Raw genomic sequence first — 21,393 nt, 5'->3', positions numbered from 1 at the left:
ACATAAAAGGAAGAAGAAATAATTATGTTCACATATAAAGTGTATGTATGTGTTCATAACACATAACATAATATGTTCACATATGATTTTCAAATAAGAAGAAATATGTTCATAGATTTTTATTGATATCGTTAGGTCATGTCAGAGACCCTGAAATTGATCAGTTGCGACCTGAAAACTCTGACACCAGACCTGAGCCAGCCAGGCAGGTCTCTCAATATTTTTTTCATTGATCAAAATATAACAGGTAGGTAGACATACACTACTGTGAATTGAGTTAATATCATATTTGATGCATTTATTCCATTTTCATCTAACATTTTCATCAGCTTGCGGTTTTCCCTATTGTGGTTTTAGTTCCTTATAGATTAAACGTGGACTTAAGTGAATAAATGCATCTTTATTATTGTAGTCTTCAGGTAAGAATAAACTACTTTTATGAACGGAATTCACTTTTGTCAATGACAGATCATAGTTTTTAGAACTTAATCGATTCAGAGTGGAATCCTTTTATAGTAAAAAAATTCAGTTTCAATAAATCAGGCTAAGTTTTGTATTATAAATGGAAGTTGTTAGATCAGCGGTCTTTTCATTTAAAGTATTTTTTATTCTATGTTTATTATGCGTAGATTTCTCTACAGAAGTTATTCAACTTCTAACAGAAAAGGAGAGAGAAATGTCAGCACAATATGCGGTGAGTTTTAAACTTTTCAAGTTTAGTAAGATAATTTGAAACACGATAAACGATCATCTTTAGTGGGGTCCACGTTATAATGGCAGTGAAGAAAGATAGGGGAAAAACGTTGACGATCCTCTGTCTTGTCTCAAGTCTCTTGTCTGTCTTCTTATCTCAAGTTATTAAATATTTAAATATTTCGGCTCTTGAAGAGTTGTAACTTGTTGTGTTATAATTGAGGGTACTATAGTGAGGTCCACGTTATAATGGCAGTGTTTGATTAGCAATGGTATTGCTATCCTTGTCTATCATTCAACAAAGCGGATAGCGCTATCTCTTTCTCACTTTGCTCTGTTGCTAGATCATCTTTTAACAATGTAGAATTAATAATTAATCAACAAAATATTTCATTCGAATTATAAAACTCCATCATGAAATTATTGAAAAATATAATTTCTTGCTTAATAAAAAATATAATTGATTTTTTTTAACGAGAATGAACAGTTAATATTACATCAATAAACCTGTATCAGCTACCGTCTATAGAAGGTATTGACAAGACAGAGGATCGACAACATTGTTCTCCTATCTTTCCCCACTGCCATTATAACTTGAACCTCACTAGGCATCCTTCGTTAGTGAACAATGATGTATTTTTTTATAGAGTGAGTGATTCAAATTGCAAACTGTTATATACGGTTGGTGAATTCGAATTCTTTGAAACTCTTCGTGGTGAGTATATTATGTTTATCCAATATGACAGTTTTTACTATTAACAAAATCAACTATATAAGAAAAATTCGTCTGAGTCACTGTCAATGTTGTAAAACCGTTCCATAATGAAATAAAAACACACATATATTGTCAAATTGGCATTAAGTTGAGTTGAGTCAATAATATAGTAACAGGTGTTTTTCGAGATCAAATTGACATAATACGTTCAAATTCGGTACAGAGGTTCTGCTGAGGTCCACATGCAGGCGAGTGAAGCGAGCCAGATGATCTCATTTTTGGACAATCCAGTCGGGGGTCCAGAATTCGGTACAGAGGTTCCGCTCATGTCCACATGCAGGCGAGTGAAGCGAGCCAGATGATCTCATTTTTGGACAATCCAGTCGGGGGTGCAGAATTCGGTACAGAGGTTCCGCTGAGGTCCACATGCAGGCGAGCGAAGCGAGCCAGATGATCTCATTTTTTGACAATCCAGTCAGGGATCCAGAATTCGGTACAGAGGTTCCGCTGAGGTCTACATGCAGGCGAGCGAAGCGAGCCCGCTGATCTCATTTTTGGACAATCCAGTCGGGGGTCCAGAATTCGGTACAGAGGTTCCGCTGAGGTCCACATGCAGGCGAGCGAAGCTAGCCAGATGATCTCATTTTTGGACAATCCAGTCGGGGGTCCAGAATTCGGTACAGAGGTTCCGCTGAGGTCTACATGCAGGCGAGCGAAGCGAGCCCGTTGATCTCATTTTTGGACAATCCAGTCGGGGGTCCAGGGGGCAGAGCCCCCTTGCTAGACGGATATGGCGAGCGAAGCGAGCCTGCCGGCTAGTTTGATGATATATGTGTGTTTTTATTTCATTTTATAATTATATCTCTATATGAGACTCATGTAGTACCGTATAGATAACTGAGGTAAAATTATGATGTAATTCCTACAGGAAGATTATCTGAAGAAGTTTGGCTACCTTCAGGGTGACAATACCACCAGCAATCAACCATTTGCGCTCATGGATTCCCATTTCAAATCTACTGATGTGTTTAAAAATTTACCTAGTTCTGGTAACATATCTAATCAGACTGGTTCAATGGATGGAGCCAGTGTGAAGGTAAACCAGCAATTTCAAAATATTCTTTATTTTATAATTTGTATTCTTAACATTATGTAATATTACATTTTTTCTCGATTAAAATCAAATCTTCAATTCGAGATCTATAAAACTTGATAGTAAATAATATCAGAGTAATCGATATGCGGACAACTTTTTAACTGAGAATTTATCGTAAATAATTGTGTTGCACATTCCATGGTATCACCAAAACTGAGTAACAGAATTAACAGATGAATAGATAATTATAAATATAGAGGATATATATAAATTTAAAATAACAGTTTCGAAATAAAGTTTTATTGAGAACAAATGTAAAATGTAAATTCTAAACTTGTAATTTATAATTTTTTTGGAATTTAATATCGGTGACGTGTTCATGACGTTGACACTGATTTTGAGGTGGGGCTTTGCTTTGTACTTGTTAGGCTCTCTCTAAAAAATGGTGGCTGGCTATGTGTTCTGGTTTTGTGTTCTCTGAATATTTTTCTGTTCAAGTGAATTTTTAATGTTTTAAATTGAGTTTTGAACAGTTTTATGGTGTTCTAATTTTGGTGGTCTAAAATTGTTTTGTGTGTTTACAAGCCTATAGCCATTGTTTTTCAACTATATAAATGGATAAGTATTTAGCCTGTAATGATGTTAGATGCTTAAGTGTGTAAGGTATATTTTTGTGGATTTGTGTTGTATATTGCCAAAATTCTTCTGAAGATTATAAGTTGGTTTGCTCTGAGAAATGGATTTCTCATTCATAGGCGATAGATCCATTCATAGTTTATCAAGAATCTACCATTTTGGAGCCGATAACTTCCTGTTGGTTAATAGGTGTGAAATGCTATCCAACCTATTTAGGAGAAATTGGTAGCACGGCAATTATTACAGTATTTTATTAATTTCAAAGGGTACTATTATTCTGTTTTATAAATTCAAAATATTCATTCATCTAAACCAATAACCATTTTACCTAAACCAATTTAAAGGAATATTTGGTGGGACTATCCCTATACTCTTTGCAGGAGTAACTTATGTCAATTTGACTGCAAGATTTTAGAATCTTGTTTTTTATCAAAATTTGTAACTTCTTTATGATTGTGTAAAGGATGATTTTGTGACGATATTAATAATTCTTGTTGTAATTTGACACTGTTCAGATGTATTTTGTGCATTTTGATGAATAAAGAAATTTTCAATTCAATTGAATATGAATTTATGAATAATAAAGTATTTCAATAGGGCTACTTGGATGGAAAAGTTTTGAAATAACAAAGGGTACTGTGAAATTACTTCTCTATTAATTATTATGAATACTATTGCATTGGTCTTGACCTAATTTTGACTATAAAAAGCCTATAAATATGTCTTCAAAATGCCTACGGTAGCAATCTTCTCAAAAAAGATATATGAGAAAAAATAATTATGAGGGTATTCCAATTCCATAAGGAAGCATTCAAGTAGACATTACATTTTATCAAGTACCTATACCTTGATTAAGGAAAGCTTGAGTGTCCTAATAATCGATCAATGAAAAGAGATGATAAATTATACGCATTAACACAACACACTTATTGTCGTAATGCTTGAATGAATTTGCATTTTCAATTAATGGAAATAAATAAACTTAATTATTCAAAATAAGAATAATTGAATCGATAGTGAGATAATCTTATCAATATTTAATTTGGATTGGATTTTCAACTGATCCAGACTTTACAATGTGGAGTACCTGACATCCTACCGAGTGATCGCAGAAAACGAGAAGCTGCTTGGAAATTTGGTTGGAACAAAGCTGTGATTACCTATTTGTGAGTTTAAAATAATTTATTATCGGTAGTCTAATAACTGAATATATTAGTCTTAATATTATTATTGATATATTATTCACTGAATATATAGTCTTGTATATATTTATCTCTTTTCTGTATAGGGCTACTTGTAATATAAATATAAAAAAATAAAAATCTCAGTGCCCTTTTTGAAATATTTTATCACAACATGTTTCGGACATTTATATTTATATACAAGCTCTGGAAACATATCTAATCAGACTGGCTCAATGGATGAAGCCAGTATAGGCTAAAAGTAAATCAGCAAATATCCAAATTATTTATAGTTTTCAATGATTTATTGAACAATAAAGCCTCTCTCTATTTATTGATCACAATAACACATGGATTTGCTCCAGTTTTTACCCTTGAAAATCAGTATTTGACCTTGAAATTGTTGATTTTGTGTTTTTTGGGGTGAATGACCTCGTAATCTTGTACACTTGAATAAACATTGAACAAAATCAGAACTCACACATTCAAGAAGTGGCCGATTTGAAGCTTTCCCCACTCCATCGTTTCCAATGCTAGACACGCCCTATGATCTTCTAATTCACATTCAACAGGTGGTTTATTTGAAAACAGTTTTCTATACCACTAGATTTTTTTTACCACTGGAATTTTTTTCAATTTTTTTAATGGTTGGAGTACTTGCAGCACATCTTGCTCCATCTTCTGAGATGGTGAACATGTTTCAAATTCATAACAGTTATTTTTTACAGGTGCTTTTTCAAAAATCGGATTTTTGTCTTTGGCCCAATTCTTTTTGGGTTTTTCGGCCTGATCGAGCACAGATTGTGTTAATAACCACTTAATCTATGGATTTGCTCTAGATTTTACCCTTGAAAATCATTATTTGACCTTGAAATTGTTGGTTTTTTGGGGGGTGAATGACATCTTAATCTCATACACTTGAATGATCTTCTAACCTGAAAAAATGCTATACCAATACTTATTCGGTGAAACTCCATCTAAAAGTATTTAATTTTATTGCAGTCATATTCTTTTTATCTTACTGTTGTCTATACTACTCCCCAGTTTTGAAAACTACTATAAAATTCTTCCTCAATTTTTTCAAGTGTCGGTGAAACCTACAAGATATCAAGAGATGCAGCAAGAATCGAGTTGAAAGATGCTTTTGATTTTTGGGCAAAACAATCCAAGTTGACATTTGTTGAAATATCTGAAGAAGATAAAGCTGATATTGTTATCCTTTTTCGATCCAAAAACCACGGTGATATGTAAGTATGGTATTTATATAACTGAATATCATTATAATATAATTATTTCAATATGATATTGAATATTATATAAGATAATAGATGAGACTATATAACTGAATTATCATTAAGTCCTTTTTTTATTCAATATTTCAGAATTATTACACTAGGCTACTTCAAAAAAGTAGTACAGTCTATAGTGAGGTCCACGTTATAATGGCAGTGGAGAAAGATAGGAGAACCACGTTGCCGATCCTCTGTCTTGTCAATGCCTTCTATCGACGGTAGCTGATACAGGTTTATTGATGTTATATATTAACTGTTCATTCTCGTTTAAAATAATAAATTATATTGTACTGAGCAAGAAATTTTATTTTTCATAATGAATTTTTATAATAAAAATGAAATATTTTGTTGATTAATTATTAATTCTACATTGTTAAAAGACGAGCTGGCAAAAAAAGCAAAGCGAGAGAGAGTTAGCGCTATCCAATTTGTTGAATGATAGACAAGGATAGCAATACCATTGCTAATCAAACACTGCCATTATAACGTGGACCTCATTATAAAACACAAAATTATAATTTATACAACAGACCGAATATATAGCTAGATTATATTATGATAAAGTGATAAAATATAATTGTTACTGATATACAGAGAAGAAAGTAAATCATTGACGATGAAAAGATTCCTTCCATCACTGCTTCTCTAAGGATATAGGCACACACCAGTTGGTCAAGACAAGACTAGACATGATCAGGCAAGTTTAGTCACAATACTTCACATAGCTGTTCATGAAGCAACACAAACCGATTAGTCATTGCAATTAGACATGACTCCATAAGCAGCAATGTGAAGTATTGTGACTAAACGTGACTGGTCTTGTCTTGACTAATCGGTGTGTGACCAGCCTAAGGCTATAGGCGCACACCAATTAGTCAAGACAAGACATAATCAGACACGTTTAGTCACAATACTTCACATAGCTGTTCATGAAGCAACTCTCACTGATTTTTCATTGCAATTATTAGATATGTCTTCATAAGCAACAATGTAAAGTATTGTGACTTAACGTGTCTGATCATGTCTTGTCTTGTTTATAGTAACTGGTGTGCGCCCAGCCTAACACAACACTCCTAAGATAATTTTACTCACACATAAAGTAAGTAGAAGCTGTTAGCTTTTATCTACAAAAATCAGACTGCTGAGTCGTAATTTAAGGCTTAACTCACACATAACTTAACTTAACTTAACTTAACTTAACTTACGCGACTCAGGTCGAGAAGAGACTCGTCGAGAATATATTTTTTCAAATGGGTGATGTCGCGGAGACTAGAATCGACTGTTCTGAGTGTCACCATTTTTGGAAACACATGCTCTCGACTAGAGTCGAGTCTCTTCTCGACCTGAGTCGCGTAAGTGTGAGTTCAAAAGTGATAATTTTACTGTAGGGTAAATATAGCGTACATATAGAACATTATTTTACTCTTATTTTTAATCCAGTTATTCCGTCTAAAACAAAGCCATGACCATCTGCCCATCTTGGGACAGCCCACATTGGGACACTGCAATCATGATATATGCTCATATTATAACGATGAGCATTGCGTCTGAATCTTATTTTACTCAATGTAGGCTACATATCAATGAAATAAATTATAAATAAATATGATATATGATTATAGCCTGTAATGTAGCTTCAAAGGTAGCCATTTCAAATACACTTTGTGCACATGACTTTTGGTAATAGTTTTCACTAAAAAAAATTCAAATAATGTATTTATACTATCAATAATTATAATAAAATGTTATAAATTAACAAAAATGATGAATTGCTTATTTTAAATTCAATATCACAACCAGGGCATGGGATGTCCCATCGTGGGCCGATCTTAAGCCCAGGCTGCGACACTCCCCAAAAATTGTTTTTGCAATAAAAAACTCAATTAACGATCAATGCAGTTGCCATCCTCAAGGATTAAAGTGTAAGCAAATACAATAAATATAAAATTAAAAAATGTAGATTTTTTCAATTTTTGTCCAAGTTATAGCTGTTTGAATTTTGGTGTTCCAACGTGGGCTGGTTTACCCTATCCTCTATCATTTCACAGTATTGGTTGTAGTAAAAACAGTGAGATTGATGCTGTTTTTATTTTTGAGAACTCAATTTTTATACTAATGTTTGCTGTGATGTAGCATTCTGTTGAATTCATTTTTTCAGTTAAATTAGAATTAATTCTGTTTAATTAATACTCTCCCTCACAGGTTTCCCTTTGACGGTAAAGGACATAACCTGGCCCATGCTTTTCCTCCAAGTGACTACCATGGTCTAAGCGGTGACATACATTTTGATAATGATGAAAACTGGGTAATCAACAACCTAAATCAATATGGTAAGCACTATATTATCTAAAGATTTTGAATAATGAATAATCACTATTCTCTGAGAATGTAGAAAAAAATGAGCTACTATAGCGAGGTCCACGTTGTAATGGCAGTGTTTGATTAGCAATGGTATATTGCTATCATTTTCTATCATTCAACAAAGCAGATAGCGCTATCTCTTTCTCGCTTTGCTCTGTTGCCAGATCTTCTTTTAACAATGTAGAATTGATAATTAATCAACAAAATATTTCATCTTAATATGGAAATTCATCATGAAAAGTATTGAAAAATATAATTTCTTGCTTGATAAGATATAACTTTGTTGAAGTTCTGGCACTGTGTTACTAGTAGATATTTGAAAAAAACACTTACTCTTGTTGGAGTCTTGAGGAATGCATTTCACTCCTGAAGAGGAGCTTCATCATTCTCAATGCATTCCTCAAGACTCCAACAAGAGTAAGTGTTTTTTCAAATATTTACTCGTAACACAGTGTCAGAACTTCAACAAAGTTATTATATAGTGTTTCGTCATGGAAAGCAACTGATAAGATATAATTGTTTATTTTAAACTGGAATGAACAGTTAATATTACATCAATAAACCTGTATCAGCTACCGTCTATAGAAGACATTGACAAGACAGAGGATCAGCAACGTTGTTCTCCTATTTTTCTCCACTCCCATTATAACGTGGGCCCCACTATATCACACTATCACACTTCCATAAAATTCAATAGAATTTCGCCAGTTTAAAGAAATTATAGATGGATAATAATAGTTAAATAATAGTTATAGAAATTATTTCTTATACAAGTGAATCTGATCCAGCTCTATATCAAATGAAATAAAATCAGTTTTTAAGTTCTTCAATGTTGTTTTTCATCACGAACTGCTTATTATTGAATTGCTACTGCTTATATTAATTCAGTTTTTGAATTTTTAGATACAACCGACTTTTTCTCTGTTGCCATACATGAGATAGGTCACAGTCTTGGCTTCTCGCACACTGAAATACATGAAAGTGTTATGCACAAGCAATACAAGCCTATTGACAAGAAAACCTTCAAATTCACTTATGATATTATCAGAGGACTCTACGAGATGTACCGTGAGTATTGGTCGTACTGGAATATTCTGAGTTTTTATATAATTATCACATTTTTATTGACCGAACGCTGTGAGGTCTATGTTTTAACTCGGATTTTCTTTTGTCTGTCTGTATGTAACGCACTTACGGCCAAACGCGTTGATAGAATTCTATGAGATTTGGCAGGAATATTCCTTTTTATACCGCGCGTCGATGTTTACTCAAGATTTTTTTGAAATTTTACATTATAAGGATAGTATGAAAGGAAAAGGAATTTGCTCCATACTCCGATATCACTACATATCATCTACTCTGAAGATAGAATTGATCAGACTATACAATCATTCATAATCTATCAGCTGACAAGTGGATTATTCTTTGCATGCATTACACAGAATATCGGGGCACCGAGCTTCGCTCGTTATTTTTATTTATTGATTCAGTTCTCTAAACTGATCATGTTTATATTTTACAGCTGATTATACGTCAGTTTATGAATTTCAGAGATGCGATATTTTGATTTGCCACAGACTCACACGCTCTCTCACTTTTTTACTATCAACAGACGACGAAAGTCTCAGCTGTTTTAGCCAAGGATGAATTATCCTTTTATAATGTCGTTCAGCGAGTTTTCCCAAGGATGAGACCTGGTGCAATCAAATTTTTATATCATAAACCTACTATGTTCCAAATTTCGTGAAATCGTTAGAGCCGTTTTCGAGATCCGTTGAACAAAAATAAATAACCATGAACATGAATAACCAAATATAAGAATATATATACAGAGATTGCTCGCTTAAAATAGGATATGTCTGGAAAAGCCTGTGAACAGGTGACACCAGATACTTCTGAATTAGGAAACTGAGTGAGGTCTACTGTTCACAGAACTACTAGTTTAATTTATACATTTTTTTCCAATGTTTACTGCTTATATAATACATCGGATATATAGAATATTTATTTATAATTAATCCATTCTCCCTCCTACAACAGAGGAATAAAAACTCACGTTGTAAGTTACTTTGTAGCCTACTTCTAGGCCAACCTACTACTTAGGCCTAAAACTTTGTCGTTTGTTGTTTGTTGTAATTGAAACTTTAAGTTGTAAGATCGTTTTCAACAATGAAGAAATCTAATTAAATTCGCAGCATTTTTAATCTAAATTATGGAAATGCTCTTTTGAATCATTGAGGAATATATTTTCTTGACGAATAAAATATAATTCATTAGGTACCGTATTCTAAACAAGAATGAACTACACGAATATTACATCAGATATGCTTGTACCAGCTAGGTATCCTCTATATAGAAGGCAGGAGCCTCGCAGAGATTCGGCAACGCTGATCTCGTATCTTTCTCCACCATCATTATAACGTGGACCTCACTATACCAGCATCACATAGTTTTACAGGAGTAACTATGTGGATTTTCTTTATAGTATCACCATAAATGATACATTATCACCAAAAAATGATACAGTATCACCACACATGGTAGAGTATCAACACAACATGATACAGTATCATCTCAAATTGATACATCATAATTTGATATAAAACTTGCAAACTTTGTTGAATGAATTCTACAAACCATGGGTTATCAACTCACGCTATCTTTTCTTTATGGTATCGCCATAAATGATACAGTATCACCAAAAAATGATACAGTATCACCACACATGGAACAGTATCAACACAACATGATACAGTATCATCTCAACTTGATACACTACACCATAATTTGATACAAAACTTCCAAACTGAATGAATTCTACAAACCATGGGATATCAACTAATGCTATCTTTTCTCTATATCTTACAACTATATCTTGTACCATAATTTGTTATCTATACAATAATAAAGAAAAGAGCTGGTTTATACACGTACGGGATAGGAAAATTATGTTTGACGCATCATCACGTCTGAACTACTGGACTGATTAACTTGAGATTTTGCATACAGATTCTTAATTAACCGAGGATGGTTATAGACCTATTTTAAATTCTTCAAAATTCCATCACGTCAAGTTTTCAGTTCGTCAAGTTTTTAAATAGACCCTTGCAGAGCACAGGTTACCTGCTAGTTTTAGATAAGTTGTTATTGTATTGTTATTATTTCAAATAAGTAGATATTGTTTGTTTTCTAACCATATTATTTGTACTCTTCTATTTTACTATCCATAACGAACTGCAAGTAATAAATCTGGAACTATTTTTAACGACTCTACACTAACGACACTGTGGCAGTGAGTAAAGTACTAGTTTTAATAACTAATATTCAAAGAAATTAGACTGTAGTGTTGTTAAAAATAGTTTGTGCAGAGCACTATTTTTAATTCAGGCCTTTTCCCAAGTTATAATAGTAAATTTAATAAGCAATAGACTAGAGCCATTATTGTGAGTTAGCGAAATAAATTATTTTCTCTCTCTCTATTATGAACGGCCATGACTACGAGTTTCCCATGATAGATATTTAAAAATTGTGGCTCCGAGTCGTCGAGGAATGTAGATTATGGAATTATCTCTAAAACTTAGCCTTCTTGTCGCGACATAAAGTGCGATAAGTTGGAAAACAGCAAGCATTGAAATTATAACAAACTACCTATTTTGCAGTTACTATTTGGTCCAAAGGCTCTACAAGCCACGCGACGATTGGTCAAATTGATTCCTTTCGCCCAATAGGAGACCTGTTTCTAAATACAGTAGTAGGGGGATTCCCCAGTCGAGAGACCAGATTACGTTTCGGAGGACACTTTGCTAGGAGCACTACGAGAGTAAAGATGTAGTCACTATGTTTCGCCCTTTTTGGGCAGGTTTATAAGCTTATTTCAGTAGTTAATGTAGGAGCTAGTTTTATTTTTATTAAAGTTTAAATTTACTAGTAGTGCCATGTCCTGAAAGGTTTAATTGTGTTTCTTCTTCATGTACGAATAATTGTTTCTTCAAATAACCGCTAAGGTACGTAAACTAAGGTTAAAATATAATTTAGGGAAATTAATTAAGTGAAACTTCAATCAAGAGATTTTATCAACAAAACCTGTTATTTTTCAAGTTAATAATATTGATTGAGAATAATCCTTTTGATTTTATTAGTGATGGAAGATACTTATAAATTTTTTCTAAAGAAGTATAGAAAGTTTTCAGTTACGTTACATTTGAGTTATTGTTTCTGGAGATATATTATCGTAGAGTATTGCTGAAAGTCAGGAAGATAGCCTTTAAATTGGAATGAAATTTTTAAGATTATGTTCATATTGAGTTTATGACATTTTATAATTTTATATTTTTCCAGACTCTGTTTTCTTATGTCATTAAGGCTTTCGAATAATTTAGTAAATTTTTATGATAGCAATCTTAATAGACGAAGAAGAAAGTTTTTCTTTTCCATGAAATTAATATTAATGAATGTTCAAATTTTAATACCATTTAAATTATTTTCTATGTGTCTACTAATTTTATTTAATTAAAGGTAAAAACTATCTAATATAAAGGTTAACATCATAATTAATGAAGTATTCATTTTCTAAAAGCATTATATTAATTTATTACGGGTGTTTTCATAAATGTTGCATTGTATATTAATGACACTCTGGCAAGTAAATCCGTTTTAATTCAATTTTGAGAATGAAATCAGAACGTCAAGATAAAATCTAAATTAAATAATTGAATAAACTCCTGTTTTAGCTTTTGATGAATTGTAGGAAGAGTTAGAAATTAATGCTGTAATACATTTATTTACAGCGGTTCATGTGTGTCCCCAAACCAACTTCTTGTACTACCACCCCTTTGGTTCCGCAACTTTATGTAACACCGCTTCAAGACACCCGTTCAGACGACAGGTCTAGGGACGTAAGAGGACGTCGCCGTCAAGCCAAATTCAACCGGTAAAAGCTCACCGCCAAAAACAAGGTACTGTAACCCCGACGATAAAGCAACGTACAGACCAACGAAAGTGCAGTGTAGTGAAACAAAGGTTCATTCGAGAATATCAATCAAAACTGGGGATTCAAAATTATTATGAAATGGGTTATATGGGTTACTATCGACGAAACTTGGGTTCAACGGGCTTTTCTTTCTTGAGTAATTCCATGTTGAAATGAACTTGTTATTTGATGACTGATATTGTTTGGTTTTGTGACGTATTGCTATCTAATCGGGGATAGTAATGCGCCCCGAATCAGATGAAGAATGTCACCAAAGTAACATGAAATTGTTGTTTCTGTTGTTCGATTTTAGTTGCCAATGTTTATTGAAGCTGTTTGTATTTTTCAATTATTTCAAATTGTAGTGTTATTCTATACTATAAACCTATTAAATCAGGCATGGCAAGATTAATTGAAGTTTTCTTGACTCTAGCCCGTTCACCTGCATGAATTAGGTATAGACTCAGGTATTTTCTAGATGTGTCGGCCTATTTCTAAATTCTAAATTTTATTCAAAATATCTTATCTATCATCTTTTAAAAAGTGCAGGCACAAGTTCAAAAAACGAAATATTATTTGTATAGCCTATTTTCTTATTGTTATGATGCAATAGAGAGTTGAGTGTGAGGGAGAGGGCCGTCTGCGCCCTAACTTCGCTCTCTAGGAAAAATAAAGGCAGCCATTCTATTCTATCAATGTCTGTATTTTCTAATAATTTCAAACAAAAATGAGAAGATGTATAATCGAATGAATTTTTCAACAGAATTGAACAGGAAAATCGACTGGTCGAACACAAATTACATTCCCGGTACAACCTTTCGACCAAGAATCAATTGGTCTCCCATAACACCTCGGATAGAAACTATTAGGCCTTACTATCCTGACAGACCTGATTATCCTAACAGACCAGATTATCCTAACAGACCTGATTATCCTAACAGACCTGAATATCCTAACAGACCTGAATATCCTAACAGACCTGATTATCCTAACAGACCTGATTATCCTAACAGACCCGATTATCCTAACAGACCTGATTATCCTAACAGACCTGATTATCCTAACAGACCTGATTATCCAAACAGACCTGATTATCCTAACAGACCTGATTATCCTAACAGACCTGATTATCCTGATATGCCTCATCATCCTGACCCACGTACAAGACCTATGGAGACTACCACCCTTAGAAATTCACCTGAGACTACTACGAGCTTCATTGATGATTTTGAGACCATTGAAAAGCACATGGAACATGATCATTCCCATAATATTCCTGGGAAGGTCGATCCTGTAATGTATTGTAACAACCAAATACCAGACAATCCTCCTGACTTCTGTGCCGGAAACTTTGATTCCGCTGCTGTGATAAGGGGAGAGCTTTATATATTCAAACAAGGGGTAAGTGCAGATTGAACTTAGAAATCTTTAAGTACCTTTTTAAAATTGTTTATTTATTTTGATTCTTGAAATTAGATTTCTAATTTCAATATATATTCTAGAGTAGTCCTAGAGGAAAAAAGACAAGGCGTATAAGTTAGGATAACACCTTCATTCGTTTTCGAATTATTGTTTACAATCTATATAATAAGAGAGAGTAGGGTTGTGTTTGTTAGTATCAAAACATGCCAACTTGTGGATTGCATACCGGAAAAACGGGAATGATCTAGATCTTCAAATATTGCACATCTATTCTAAAAATATCAATCTCGTGCACCTCAAAGTCCGAATTTCAATTGTCCTTCTAGATTTTCCAGAATAATTAATGTTGAAATTTAATTCATGGGACATTAATACATGCCATTATGTTGATATAGAACTATAATCTAGAGAGACTACCTCTTCGAAACAGATGGTTAAAATTGGTAACTAAATTGAAAACCAGTCCAATATTGTCAGGTTGGCATTAAGTTGAGGAAGGTTTCTGAACAATATTAGAGTCATGTCACTTTATTATGTTAGTACCAAGTTGAAGAAGATTTCTATACTATAATAAAGGAAAGAACTGGCTTATACACGTACGTGATAGGAAAATTATGTTTGACGCATAATCATGTCTAACTTACTGGACTGAAATCAACTTTAAATTTTGCATATAGTTTCTTAATCAACTGAGGATGATTCTATGTCTACTTCAAACTCTTCAACATTTCACTCAGTCATGTTTTCATTATGTCACGTTTCAAAATAAACCCTTGCGGAGCACGGGTTACCTGCTAGTTTTAAATAAAAAGAATGAGAAATTTTCAAAAACCACAGATTTTATTGATAGTTAGAAAGACCGGTTTCGGTTGTTACACCATTGTCAATCTCTGATAAACTCGAGAGAGGTTTTTGACAATTTCTTACGGTAGTCTTTTTATTTAATATGAATAATTATCACAATATTAACTTCTCAACTACCCAAAAAGATTACAAATTTGAAGCGCTATGGGCAAGTTATTTTTTCAGTCACATTTTTGCCCTCAAGATGCAGTGCATAATTTATACCATTCATCTCATCCAACCTATGTAGAATTCTCTGAGTGATAATATCATGATGACTTATAATAATTCTCGAGAGAATAATGTATCCAGTTTTAAAATAGACAATCCATGCACTGTTTACTCTAGATTTTAGTTTTGAAGCATCTAAATTCAAAAATCTACTTTGTGAAAATATTTGAGGACTAAAAATCTTGTGAATTTTATTGAAGAACTACAAGATTTAACCTATTTTGGACAATGTGTTACATTATCTGAATTTGGAGAGGAATAGCACAAGGTTATCTTATTTTCCTCTCCCTATCATTTTGATAATGAGCTTATTGTATGAATGAATAGAGAAGAAAGAGAGAGATATTCAACATGGATCATTCTCTCTCAGATTCTGATTTGTCAGTTTTAATACTGATTAAATTGATTCTCAGATATCAATTCATAGTTCGAAAGTAATTTTATTTGTTTATTTTTCACTTTATTTGAATATTTCATTCCATAATATTATACCATAGAGAAACATAATAGCGTAAGTAGAAACACTTCACTCACATGGGCTACTTGAAAAAATAAAGGGTACTACAATATTTTTATATTGTTTTTATTAATTTAATTCAGCATAAGTAGATATCCCAAGATATAGGGCATCTATGTCGCAATTTTTACTGTTAACTCAAGCCAATTACTGTTGATTTTTATTGTTTTAGGGTGAGAGTGTATGAACGGCACAATATGAGAGACTACCAGCTTCACACGGGAAAGAACTACGTGGACTATCGGCTTGAGATAACAGTAAAAGTTGCGACATAAACGCCCTATACCATGGGATATCTACTTGTGCTAATGTTTCTCTATGATTATACTTATTTTTTCATATTAATTCTACATTTTCAGTACTTGCTTACTTTGAAGAAACGTGGCCAACTGAAACACAACCCTCAGAAATATCTGTATTCAGTCTTCAGAAACAAAACCACTCCAATGCTAAATTGCATAGATGCTGTTTATGAGAGGCCAAACGATCATCGGTTTGTCATGTTCACAGGTAAATTCGAGCCCTTAAATAGAAATTATATTTGATCACAATTATAATTGAGTTATGATTCTCACAAGGTGTCAAATTATCAAGCGATAACTGAGAATCTTCAATAAATATTTGTTGAGTTTTGTGCAGAAACAGTAAAGCACAGATAAATAATAAGCGTAGCATCAGCTGATTGAAAGTGGAATTTGCGTGTTCTTAGCGCGTAAGTCTGTACCTCTACACATACAGAATGAGCGGAATAGACGTTCCCCATAAGAGGCAATGCATCCTGAAGACGCAAGCGAGATAAATTCCGTCTGACGCGCTCGTATATATGAGGTATAATTGGTCATTGACCCTATGGCTCTGTTGCACAAAAGCCGGTTAATTTTTAATCGTGATTAATTTCACAGGAATTAGTTTTTGAAAAGACGGCTTCTCTGATTGTTTCTTGTGGAATTAATCACGGTTAAAATTTAACCGGTTTTTGTGCAACCGGCACTAAGTGTGATTGATCAGGCAGAAAATACAAAGGAGACAAAAATCTGATTCTCTCACAACACCTTTTAGGGCCGTTTGCACAGTGACAGTTTAAACTGAATTTAATTTTAAACTAGATTAGATCCGTATCAAGTCTCGTTTGTTAAAATTTGTTTCATTTTGAGTTTAAGCCACCAGCTGACTAAATTCAGTTTAATCTTCCGGTAGTCGCGCCCCACTCAATCACACGAGCAGTCGCGTGTTGTATTTTGTACAACATCCAATTTTCCAAGTGTTATGTACTCTGTTTACTGTCAAAACATATTAATTAATATTGTATAATAATTACTTTTTCCATCTTCTTGGATTATTTTACGCCTATGGAAATTTGGATGATTTCCATTTCATAGCCCAATAAGGTTCATCAAGCAAAGCCATCAATTCTGTGTTATTGGTTCGTTTACAGTCCCCGTATACAGTCTTTCCCTATGTTATGCACTGTCGCGAATAAATGGCACCTGAAGACTGAACCATTGCTCGGTTGATACTGCAAGTCGGTGGAGTGATGGAGGGAAAGTTTTAGAATGCATAGGTGACTCATGCACCACCACATTCAATTGTTTTGTGCAGCAAAAAAACTGACACTGTTGTACTTTTTACAACAGCGCGACTGCCGGAAGGTTAAGCTTTGACTGCCCTTACGGCCCTTAGGGGCCAACGGGCCTTAGTTAAATAGAGTTTCATATTGTCTGCTTTATATATTTCTGTCCATTTTGATTGATTATTTCGATAAATTCTGGTTCTAATTTCTACCAATGTTCCAGGCGCCTGGTATTGGGTATTCGATGACAACATGAATATGCTGGAGAACAGTCCTCAGCCAATCACAAGATATGGAATTTCACAATATGTGACCAAAATCGACGCAGTTATGGTAAAAGATGGTAAGACGTTCCTGTTTGAAACGGGCAAATATTGGCGCTTTGATGATGTGAAGAAGAGACTGGATGAAGGATATCCTCGTTCTACGAGCTTTTTTCTTGGTCTACCATCGAAGATTGATGCTGCATTCACTTGGACTGATAGTAGGTTTAAATAATATTTATATATTTAAAAAATATATATAATGTTTTATATAATACTAGCCGTCAGGCTCGCTTCACTCGCCATATCAGTCTAACAAGGAGGCTCCGCCCCCTGGACCCCCGACTAGATCGTCCAAAAATGAGACCAGCGGGCTCGCTTCGCTCGCCTGCATTCTTCATTCCATCAGAAAGTCAAAGCTGAGAAAGCGCAAAAAAACGCTGGAAAAACGTATCTTTGGCGTTATTTCAAATCCCTTCTAACACAACATTATAACACCCTAGCTCAGCTTCTGTACTAAATTTGTACAATTTCTGTTCATTTGTTCTCGATGAATCTGAGAAAAAGCAAAAAACGCTAATTTTGGGCGTATCTTTGACGTTATTGCAAATTCCTTCTAACACAACATTATTACACCCTAGCTGAGCTTCTATACTGAATTTGAACATTTTCTTGATGCGTTGGTTAACTACGTGATACCATGGTTCTGTTTTAAAGTTTTTAATAGACTAAATTTTTAGTGAAATTTGACAATATCTTTGTTTTCTTATTATGAACATTTTCTGTTCATTTGGTCTCGATAAAGCTGAGAAAACGCTAAAAAACGCTGGAAAAACGCAAATTTTGGGAGTATCTTTGGGAATTTTTCCAAATCCTTCTTAGTGCGCCTCTGAAGGGCCAACTGAACATACTCAACATACCTACCAAATTTGAACGTTTTTGGTCCGGTAGATTTTTAGTTCTGCGAGTGAGTGAGTCAGTCAGTCAGTGAGTGAGTGCCATTTCGCTTCTATATATAGATAAAAGCAGTGACTGATGATTTGTCAATGGACCTGACAAATCAGACGACCCAGGATCGTTCGAACTGGAGACTTAGATCAAGGAAAGCCCACCTCAAATAATGAGAAAAAAGCAAGGAAGAAGAGGAAGAAGAAGAAAATATTTTTTGTCATTGGATAGAACGACTAGCAATCAAATTTATTCACTCATTTATTTATTAGCACTTAATTTATATTCACATGGTTGTTCATGACGATAGAGGACCTACCGAAAGATTCAAGACTCGTTTTATCAACCATCAGGCTACAATTATAGCATTAGGCAAATCATTATACAGTATATATATATATACATTTTAAAAGTACACACAATTGGATAGAAAATCATCATGATAAAGCATATTCATATTACATTCAAGTTGTCAGGTCAAGTTGTCAAGTTGAAAGATCTCGTTGTCACAGTAAGTGAATAAATTCATTTATCGAAGAAAATTGACTGCTACTCGATCTGATAACAAAAACGTTATTTAATAGTGAGCAATTCGAGATGGAAAACAACATTGAAGAAACATAATATTTCTTTGAATTGAATAATGATACTGTGATAATAATTTATCTATAATTGAGAAGACAAAGTTCTATTTTAGTCACATCCACATTTATTAGACTTGTACACAGGACTGCAGTTTCGTGTTGAAACCAACACATCTTCAGTTAGAGTGTCTTAAGGTGCGTACAGACTTTCGCTCTGCTCCGCAACCGAACGTCACTCCAGCAGAGCAATTGATGATCGACCGGCGAGCAAGAGGGGTTCAACCGGGGAACGCGAGAAGATCTAACATCTTCCGTAACGTTCATGATGGGTGCGTGGGCGGAGCGACTGTGGTTCGATGGTGGTACGAGGGCGGTACGAGGGCGGCACGAGGGCGGTACGAGGGAGGAGCGTGCTCGGTGCGGGTTGGAAGCGCGAATATGTGTACGCAGCTTAATAAATATGTGGATGTGACAAAAATAGAACTGTGTTTTTTCAATTATGGAGAAATTCCACAATATCAATTATCATTCAACAAACTTTATTTATCTATTATAATTTTATCCAAGGGGCAGTTTTGGGCTGAGGCTGTTGACCATTTCTCAATCATTTATATAATATGATTCCTATATTATTCAATCCAATGTAGTAATAAATTAATTAATGCACAGGTACTTCATAATAGGCAAGTATTTAGTTGACATATCGTTCCAGTAATCTTTAAAAATTTTGGCTAGAGTGCATTTATTTGAACATAGTTTAAGATCTGACACAATCAATGCCACGAGAACCAATTCAGAGAAGGCTCTTTTGAAAAGAAAGTCTCCCCGATTGGTTCTCGTGGCATTTGATTATGGTTAAAATTTACAATGTATCACTAATATGTACATATTTTGATTTTTCCCCAGACACGATTTACTTTTTCAAAGATAATGAATTTTGGAGCCTGAACAAGGAATGGAAGCGAGTCGAGAATCTACATGGACAGTCCGCCTCCAAATACTGGCTGAATTGTGATCATTGAAAAACTATATATCTTGAGTGTTAGAATAGAATGACTTTCCTATTTGTTGACGTGGCGAAGTATGAACTCAATGCCCACTTTACCACTTAACCACGTCCTTAGCAGTAAATACTAATACAATGCAAGAAAAATACAGAGATAATGAAGACATCGAAACAAAGAACGACAATAGAATGCAATAAATATGAGAGTTCAATATCGGAAATTGAAATCTTAGAGAATTAAGTGTTTTTCAAAAAAGCCTTCTCTGATTGGTTCTCGTGAAATCAATCACGATTAAAATTTAACTGTTCATTTATCTGATTAAAATCAGCTGTTCTGAATAGTGAGTTGTGTTTTTTCTGGCTCTAAATTTTGTCAGATTACGCAAAAATGTTCCAATTAATGGTGATTTGAGTGTGATATTTTTGGTTTTTTATTTTGTTTTCAACCGTCAAAATTTAAAATTCTTAGTTTTTGTTGTTTTTTAGTGAAAATGAACTAAATTTTGGGAAAGTGAAACCATAACCCTATTTCGGACACTTAAAATGTTACCTATCTAAATGTGGGAGAGAAATAGTACAAGGAGTATCCTTAGTTTTTCTCTCCCAATCAGTGCTACTTTGTAAAAATTATGAATAAATACTAAGCTATTCAACTGACTTTCGTGCAACCGGGCCTTATGGTCGCTTTTTTCAAAAAAGGTTAACTCAAATTCAACTTAACATAAAAATCATCAGGCCTTTCTCGCTCCAAGAAAGCTTTTTACCCATAAATTATAGACATATTGTAACAATGATAGAAGGCCTACGATGACTGAAAATTATCCTTGTTTGGATTTTACATTTTTCTACTTTCTCATTTATTTATTTATTTATTTCATTGACAATTACAAATCATAATTGTAATAAATATAATATGATTTGGAAAAGACAAAAGGCATAGCCCAAAACTGTCTTCTCCCAAATTTTTATAAATAAAAGTTTCAAAAAAGAATAAGGTTAAGATTTCACTTTCACTTCAAAAAGTCCAATTTCCACTTCAAAACTAATGACTAAACTAAACATTTTG

The 21,393-nt window shown here is 33.7% G+C and overlaps 1 protein-coding gene across 1 annotated transcript; it reads left to right on the top strand.

The window, feature by feature from the left end:
* The first annotated feature begins 429 nt into the window (after nucleotides 1-429).
* Nucleotides 430-20,647, top strand: LOC111057051 (matrix metalloproteinase-25-like). The gene is made up of 10 exons (XM_039436892.1): nucleotides 430-694; nucleotides 2,337-2,504; nucleotides 4,209-4,306; nucleotides 5,407-5,568; nucleotides 7,816-7,943; nucleotides 8,878-9,042; nucleotides 13,707-14,344; nucleotides 16,316-16,466; nucleotides 17,750-18,010; nucleotides 20,228-20,647. Exons 1-10 carry the CDS (start codon nucleotides 563-565, stop codon nucleotides 20,341-20,343), a joined length of 2,019 nt encoding a protein of 672 aa, XP_039292826.1. The 5' UTR covers nucleotides 430-562; the 3' UTR covers nucleotides 20,344-20,647.
* The last annotated feature ends 746 nt before the right edge of the window (nucleotides 20,648-21,393 follow it).

The sequence above is a fragment of the Nilaparvata lugens genome, chromosome 10 (assembly GCF_014356525.2).
Source record: "Nilaparvata lugens isolate BPH chromosome 10, ASM1435652v1, whole genome shotgun sequence".
Classification (NCBI taxonomy): Eukaryota; Metazoa; Arthropoda; class Insecta; order Hemiptera; family Delphacidae; genus Nilaparvata; species Nilaparvata lugens.
Note: the sequence above shows the minus strand (reverse complement) of the source record. Positions and strands in the feature narration are given on the sequence as shown.